This window comes from Berghia stephanieae, chromosome 3 (genome assembly GCF_034508935.2).
Source record: "Berghia stephanieae isolate SIO BIC M18660-M18661 chromosome 3, UCSD_Bste_1.3, whole genome shotgun sequence".
Taxonomy (NCBI): Eukaryota; Metazoa; Mollusca; class Gastropoda; order Nudibranchia; family Aeolidiidae; genus Berghia; species Berghia stephanieae.
This window is the reverse complement of record NC_088362.1, coordinates 88039856-88048755: the sequence shown is the minus strand read 5'-3', so window position 1 is coordinate 88048755 and position 8900 is coordinate 88039856. Positions and strand designations below refer to the sequence as shown.

The 8900-nt window shown below is 35.3% G+C and overlaps 1 protein-coding gene across 1 annotated transcript in view; it reads right to left on the bottom strand.

Moving 5' to 3' along the window:
• Nucleotides 1–814: 814 nt before the first annotated feature.
• The window catches only part of LOC144968747 (tyrosine 3-monooxygenase-like), a 45835-nt gene continuing 37749 nt past the window's right edge, over nt 815–8900 (bottom strand). The window contains exons 8-12 of the mRNA XM_078907384.1: nt 8806–8900; nt 7813–7948; nt 6960–7086; nt 5070–5299; nt 815–3852 (exon numbers count right to left, since the gene is read on the bottom strand). The exon at nt 8806–8900 is cut by the window's right edge and continues 51 nt beyond it. Of these exons, the coding sequence (XP_078763510.1) occupies nt 3684–3852; nt 5070–5299; nt 6960–7086; nt 7813–7948; nt 8806–8900 (757 nt within the window). The 3' untranslated portion in view covers nt 815–3683. The remainder of the gene's footprint in view (nt 3853–5069; nt 5300–6959; nt 7087–7812; nt 7949–8805) is intronic.

Here is an 8900-nt window from a genome sequence, read left to right as displayed (position 1 = left end):
TACCAATAAGGTCGCAGGTTCGAACCCCACCACCGCCGCGAAAAATTTTTTTATCTCTATTGTCTTCTGGCACTTTTCTACTCACTTCATATCTTATAATATTTATACAATCGTAGGCTAGTATACTAAAAAGTCTCTTAATTATAAGCAAATGAAATCAACTCTTTCTCAAGGTAGTTGATAACGAGCTATCCATTAAAAGTGCTAAACATGATTATTGTCACATTGGGGATTACATTCAATTATAAATGCAATATAACTAATGAAGAGTGTTGAGTTAAACATTTCAATATGTTAACTATCAATATGATACGATATAAACACTAAAACCGACGTGTTTTATATATATATATATATATATATATATATATATATACATATAAAAATGCAGGTCTGACGTCCGAACCCACTTATGGACCTAGTTTAACATTGTTTTAATGGCCAATATTTCTTGTCTTTTTTTTTGAGATTTCCATTACAACAATGAGACCACAAGGAATTGGGTTATCAGACCTGCAAATAAGTGCACGCCGACTAAAACAATCTAATATGTAAAATATCAGTTCTATCTTGGCGATAACAAGAAAATTTGGGAAGCAAAATGATACCAAGATAAAGTTAAAACAATAATTTAATTATCACTGTTTGTAGTCCTTCGTTTGAAGGCAAAATAAACATTTCCCCATTGTGCATCAGGAGGACAATCAGAACGCTATTTAAACATTGTGAATATATATATATATATATATATATAATATATATATATATATATATATATATAATTAAATTATAAAAACAAATATTAAGTGTAAAGCCCAAAAAATGGTTTGTTTCATTGCGAAAAAGCCCCCAAAACAACAACAACAAAAAAAATCACACAAACAAACAAACACATATGTTAAGGAATTATTAGAAAATGAGGGCGATTGTTCTTAAAGCAATGAATAACAATTAACTGTTGTAGTTGCCAACAAGAGAGTATTTAAATCGACATTAAAACAATGTTCTCAATATCTTGGCATATTATAAGCCCATCCGATCTAAATTGATATCACGAAGTATTGTAATAATTTCAGAAACACTCTAAACCTCCCCCCCCCACACACACACAAAAAAAAAACAACAAAAAAAAAAAACAAAAAACAAAAAAGAACCCAACTAGAATACTATGTGTGGCTAAAACGTCTTGACACCGATTAGTTTGAATGCAACAGAATGCACTCACTATACGTCAACATATGTCATATGGGCAATCGATTCTTCCATATGTCACCAAATTTTGTTTAGCTGCTATTTCTTGATTTTAAATTATCTTAGTTGACAAAACTGCTATTCCATCAAGTCGGTCGATGAAATCACTTGAAAGGAATAATGCATGAAAACAGCGGACTGAAATTGATTTCCTTACTGCAGAGAGATGTGCACCAATAAACATTCACAAACGGTTGAAACTTGATTATAGTGACTAGTGTGTTGGCTTTCGTACATATTAAAGGTGGAGTAAGTATTTTACGGGAAACGATGCTGCTTCCACCAAAATTGATACCAGACTCACAATGGCCGCCCACAAACTGCATCGACGACAGCAAATGAACAACAACAACAAATTAATGACGAACTTATCCAAGCCAATCGCGTATTATACAGTCAATTTGCAAAGGCTTGAAATTTCATATGGACGAGTTTGGATATATTGTTTGAGAAGGATCGGTTTTTCGTGAAACTTTACAGTCTCGATTTGGCTCCAAGTGACTTTTTCCTTTTCTCAATACCTAAGAGAAAGACACCTCAAGTGGACCATTTTTGGCAGTGACGACGCGGTGCAAACAGAGGTGACTTAATGGTGGACTAATAGATGCTGTGCGCTTGGCAAAGAAACTCACAACATTGTCATCCGGAAATATAACGGACCACCACACAAACCTATGTGTAACTTTGAATTTTCATAGTCTGCTTATTCAGTCTACTGAGAATTACCAATGAAACTGGATGGCAACCCCCCCCCCCCCAAAAAAAATAAAAAATAAAAAATTAAAATAATAAAAACAATAAAAAGACCTGAGTGACGTCAACTTTGTTCTATCTATATTCTAAAATACATAATCTAACAAATTATGTTATTCACTTCGTCAACACGGTATTATGTCGGAACAAATTATATTAAATTAAGTTCAAAATCATTATGGTAAAAAAATAGCTAAATTACTTTTTCTGAAATCTACTCAATGAGAGTTATTTTAGTTCAAGTGATAAAATTTAAGATTCAAATTGAATCTTTAGCAAAAGGTTAACCCCAACATATTTCCGTATTGGTCACAATAATAAATATGAATTTTTAAAATATTCATTGACAGTCCAGAGTCTCTAAAATGTAAAACAAAAGCAGCAAAGTTATGGAATAAATGCATAAAAGTTTCTAAATATGAAAACATTAATTAAGGGTAATGAACAGTCATTGATAATTGATAATGATTTCAATATACAGGCCACTAAATAGCACAATGGCCACTAACATAGGCATTTATGATTCGATCCATATCATGAGACATGGCATAAGTTATCAAAAGGTAAGAAGCATAACAGAGTAATATTCCTATGGGAACATGCAAACATACACTTTTTATATACAAAATAATTGATTCTTATTTTCTTACGAATGACAGTGGAAAACCTTTACAAAATAAACATTTTATGGGACAATGTGAAACGTACACTATGCTATTGAAGAAAAGAGCCCCAGCAAAATTCTTAGCCTCTAAATATGGAACGACACCAAAATAAAAAGATTATTGGGAAAAATTAACATTTGCTTCCATAAAACAAAGATAAACAAAATGCCCAACATGGACAAAAGATTATGTTAATATCAAGTTATTACTATACACACTGTGGACCTTGACAAATTCTACCGCAAAAGTCTCATGGCAAAGCTAGAACATTAGGGAATTTCGGAAGGAACAGCAATAAAAGCTTAAGCTTTTAAACGCCATAATAGATATATCAGAATTCTAGTGAATATTATAGAGGAAAAGCCGAAAAGGCGAAATATAAACGTATCTTATACCAAACACATAATATCTGCATTCTTTCTTGCCAAGTGTAGTTCGGATGAGGTATTAAGTCCTATGTGAATCTAGAAGTTAATACACTACTCTTCATTATCAAGCCTCGGATTGGACTGGAAGTACACCGAACAAATGTAATACGTATACCATTTTCTATCGTGTTATGATATCCTTAAGATAGTTATGATAGATTACGTAAGGTTGATTTATGTTATATTGTTTAGTATGTTATGTTAAATTAAATCTACGTTTTAAACGAAAGTTAATATAATATTTGAAGACTTACACTCTTTTGCTCGTAACAGGTGGGATTAAAATTTAATCTAACCCTGGCTTCATCTAACCAACAGAGCAGTAACATGATGCGATTCCAGCTTTATAGAATCGCGAGACGCAAGGCCCGCTATTACTATAAATTAAAAATGTTTGATTTACAGTTATAACAACATATCTAACTAATGAAGAAACATTATGATTTAAAGGAAGTTTAGCTACTCCTTGAAATGAGTAATGTATACCCTCTATAATGTCTTCTTTTATGTTATGGTCTTTAAAAAAAGTGTTTGATAAAACTTTGACTATGGCTTTCAGTGATTCCAATAAATTCCATTCCCAAACTCAGACGGGCTTGTCTAGGCGTCGGATAGCTTGTACTAAACCGTCCAAGTCCTTTTGTAAACCGGAAGCCACGTGATTTAAGACATCTCCTTGCCCGAGCACTTTTACTGACTGCGTGTAAGGATCATATTGAACTTCAAAAGGACGCTGAATGGATGCAGCATATTTCCTGATTGAAATAAAGGAATTAAGATGTTAAGAATAAACAACTAAAAAGAAACATTCACATTTTTGTACAGCAATTCCATGGGCTTACCATGCTCAATGCGCTCCACAATACATCGTTCCTTCCTTCAAAAGCAGGCTGTGATGTCCATTTGATGCACAAAAAGTGACCTGTTACCCAGGGACGGCTGGTAATAATGGGCAGGGTGGGCAAATAACGGCCTGTTTTTTTTCAAGTTATATGCTGTATTACCAGATCCGAAATAATCTAATTTAAATTAGATAATTTTAAAAGTTAGTACTTAAACTTGATACTTCGTACTGAAATCAATTTGTGTGTATTTTTGATAGATTGCGAATCACCATGCACCCCGTAATGCATAAACCAGGATACGCTCTTGTTCTTTTTATCACCCCCCCCCCCCAATCACTCCACTCCGCCCACATCGTCATCTCATCGTCACGTCGCCTGACGGTGACCTCCGATTTTGCTGTCTGGCCTCTCTAGTTCTAGGTCGGGCTACACGGAAATAATTCAAATGAGCCCACCTTATAAACCAGTGAACACTAAATAATAATAAATAGAGATTTGGCAAACGGACTTTTTCTTATTTATTGCCTTACTTGTGCTGGTACCATTACTGTTACCCATACTTTTTGAACATCCTACCACAGTTGTAGTTGGGAAACCCCATGAGAGACTTTATAGCATGTTATGATTTAATTTAAAGTTTTTATAAAGGATGGAGTTGCCTATTTTTTATGACATTTCGAAAAAAATCATGGTTTAAATGTTTGATTCGAAGGAAAGCAAGTTATCAAAACACTGTGCACATAATTTCATTGAAGACACCTCAAACTAGCACACCGCTTTAAAATGATAATATACAGCAAATAAAAAAAATCGTCTCCAACAGCAACACTTAAAATGTAGCTCCTGACATGACGACTGTTAAGCGGTATTACAATTTTCACGCACAGAGACAACGCAGTTAACGGCCAGGTACTCATTTCACACCTAACAACGACGAGAGAATGTGAGTAATGAACCTTTTCCAAGGACTCAACTATGCGCGGAGCGAAGCTCGAACCCAGGACCTTTCGATATGAAAGTGAATGTCATACCACATGACCACATAGTCGCACTTTATGGTAGAAATAATTGAATAATTCGAAAAAATTGTAGCAAATTGATATGGAATTTCAAAGTACTTAATTTACCTCATCTTTTTCATCATGTCCTCGAACGATTCCACGACAAAAAGCACAGGTTGCAAGTCATCATCATTATACTCCTGGACTGCTGTAGTCAGAGGGTCGAACTCCTTGACGGTCGGTTTGCCACTCAAGCTGTACTCCAGCTCTCCGTAAGACGATAGGGTACCTGCTCCATAAGCTTTCAACACTCCATTTTCACGACACAGACCAAACTCGATGGTGAACCAGAATAACTGCAAATTCAAAATAAACAGTAGGTACTCTTTGCTGTCATTTAAAAAAAGTGAGCTTTTATTAGAGAGCAATATCCACTAGATGTATCAAAGTAATTTAGAGGGGTCCCAAATTAATAGCAAACTCAATATATTGGACGAGAAATGAGGCATATTGCAATTTTGCAGAAATATATTTCGACAGAGATAAGCTTGTTAACTGCCAGGTACTCATTTCACACCTGAATGCAATAAAAAAATGTGAATAAAGAATATCTTCCAAGGTCCCAACTTTAAGCCGCTCAATGTGGAACTTGAGCCATGGACCTTCGTCCGACCAAGAGACCACAAAACCGTACAAGCAGTGGCCTACAGTTTGAATGCACTTTTTCTAACCCATCTTAAGAACCACATAGTTTAATAGGTGGGCGTCCACTAAAACTTATCTCGGGACGTCAGGCTCTTACGATATTATTTGAGGGTTTTATGGAAGACTTTCTTAATATACAGCCTGGAGATGATCACCTAAAGAAAATCAAAAGTGAGTTGTCGTTAGTTGTATTCAAAGTAGCAAACGATCCAATTGGCTTCAACAGTCATGACGTCACTTCTCTCGTAATGAGGCATGATAACTTAGTAACTGGCTCTAAAACTATCGGAACAATGGCGGACGCCCGTATGAAATATTTCTTCGACGAGCATAAAAGCGTATCCAGAGGAAAACAAACATTATAAATCTGATCAGGTTTTGACTTTTACACATTCTGATCACAAGACATATGAAAAGTTCTAGCCAACATGAAGAATAAAAAGTACCGATTTTCTTTATTTAGGACCACGATGGCCGCCGTTGCTGAGCGACGTGACATCAGACTATTGAATCCAATTGGTAACTGCATAATACACTTCCTTTTAGCGATCTCCGCCGCGTGCTGCTGGTTTGATTTTACGAAGGCTGCGGTTAGCTTTTGATTTGGAGGTAAGTTCTTGCGTGCATATTAGGTGGGAGGGTAACTCTTAACTGGTGGGTTTTTGACAAATCACCAATTTCTGAGAAACCCTCAAGCTAGCTCGGACATACAAAGCTGTTTGTTTGCAAATCACCTTACTATAATATACTCTTTGTTAATGTTTTCTGATCGCCAGTTGGGTTTTTAGTTCTCGTCAGATCCTCTCAATCAAACAATAAACGTTTGAGGTCATACACAGTTTTGTGTGCTGGTACGATTAATGTGGTGAGTATTTTTCCTAAATGCATAACCATAGGTAGTAATATCTATGTAGTTCGTTTAGTTTATCAATCACTTCCAGTGTTTACTGAAAAATGACCGCTAGGACAGTCCGAATCACCAGATCAATGAGCGTGGCTATCTTCCTTTCCACTACAATTCAATTGTTTTACTCTCTCCTTGTCAAACACTCTCAGATCCGTGACTTCAAAAGACAAGATGAGGGTCATTTTAATCGACCGATATTTGGAGGACGAGTTTTCTTGCCAATATTTTAATAAGGTTTATTTCCAGAGTACGGCGGAATAGGACAATCCTGTAGGCACCTTTGATAAGAACAAGTAGTTAGTTAATAAGATAAATCAAAACAGTCACAAATGAATGAATCCTATTTCGTAGCATTAACGGATATATAACTGAGCAAAATAATAAAAATAATATCATCATTATACCGTTGCAAACTTTTCGATATCTTCATCTGACACTCCCAATGAGGCCAGTCCAAGTTCCTGAGCAAACTGAGCAAACAGTGGATCGGCAAGCAGAGGAACGTGGCCAATGAGCTCGTGAATACAGTCTCTGAAATGTGAAATAGAGATCAAATTGTGGGAGTTACGATTATTCAAATGACGATTTCAGGAACCAACTTTTGTAAAATTAAAGGTTACACATTGATAAATAGAGTGTAGGCAGGCACTGTAAAGTGAGCGAAGAAAGTTGAATATTAAAAGCAAAAAATACAATACGATACAATACCTAATCACATCTAAGTCTTCTGTAATTTAAAGAAAGACCTCAACGGGTTCGCCGGGATCTATGCTCTTCACAATGTTTCATTTATACCCAAGCAGGAGAAAATGATGATGAGGATGATGATGATGATGATGATGATGATGATGATTATGATGATAATGATGGTGATGATGAAGTTGATGATGATGATGATGATGATGATGGTGATGAAGATGATGATGATGATGATGATGATGATGATGATGATGATGATGATAATGACAACGAAGACAGTGACGACGATGTTGTAGTTGTTGTTCATGTTGTTGTTGTTGTTAATGATGATGATGATGATGATGATGATGATGATGATGATGATGATGATGATGATGATGATGATGATGATGATGCTGAGCACGAGGATGAGGACGACGAGGAAAAGGAGGAGAAGGAGGAGGACAATGACGATGATGATGTAACTATTGCAAATAACAATCAGCATCGTGCGACAATGCATCGTTTGACTTAGGCCTGTGAACGTGTTTCTATCGTCATGTGATAGATAATACTCACGGTTCAGGCGAATGGTCAGGCTTTCCACCGTGTCTAACGTACTGAGTACACTGAAAAGTACGGAACGCAAGGGAGGCAAGGAAGTCTCTGGCCGTCAGAAGTCCAGCCACTGGTCTCAATTGAAAGCCTGTCTTACCTGGATAGATGTATTCATATTGCTTTTTGGGACACATGAATAATATAGATAATGATGAAGGGTACGGTAAACATGATATGGCGACGACGATAAATGATGTTGATGATGATGATGATGATCATGATGGCGATAATGATAATAAAATAATAATGACGATGATATAATAATAATAATAATAATAATAATAATAATAATAATAATAATAATAATAATAATAATAATAATAATAATAATAATACTGATGATGATGATAATAATATTACTACTACTACTACTACCACCACTACTACTGCTACTACTACTACTACTACAACTACTACTACTACTACTACTACTACTACTACTACTACTACTACTACTACTACTACAACTACTACTACTACTACTACTAATAATAATAATAATAATAATAATAATGATGATGATGATGATGATGATGATGATGATGATGATGATGATGATGATAATGTTACTACTACTACTACTACTACTACTACTACTACTACTACTACTACTACTACTACCACCACTACTACTACTACTACTACTACTACTACTACTACTACTACTACTACTACTACTACTACCACTCACTACTACTACTACTACTACAACTACTACTACTACTACTACTACTACTACTACTACTACTACTACTAATAATAATAATAATAATAATAATAATAATAATAATAATAATAATAATAGGGTGATCGAATTCGGTATCTGTCGGGTACGAAGCAAAGACCGTACAGCTGAGCCACGCAACCCCTAAATAATGAGACCATAACATTTTGTATTGTTAGACTTGTATTTAAATACACCTTGGTTACAGGTAATCAAGACAACATCATTACGTTTGAGGAAGTTGGAGACATCTTCCAGTTGTGGGATCCGATCCTCATGGTAACCACATTCTCTCTGTAAAAGGTCGAACACTTCGTTGTGTTGT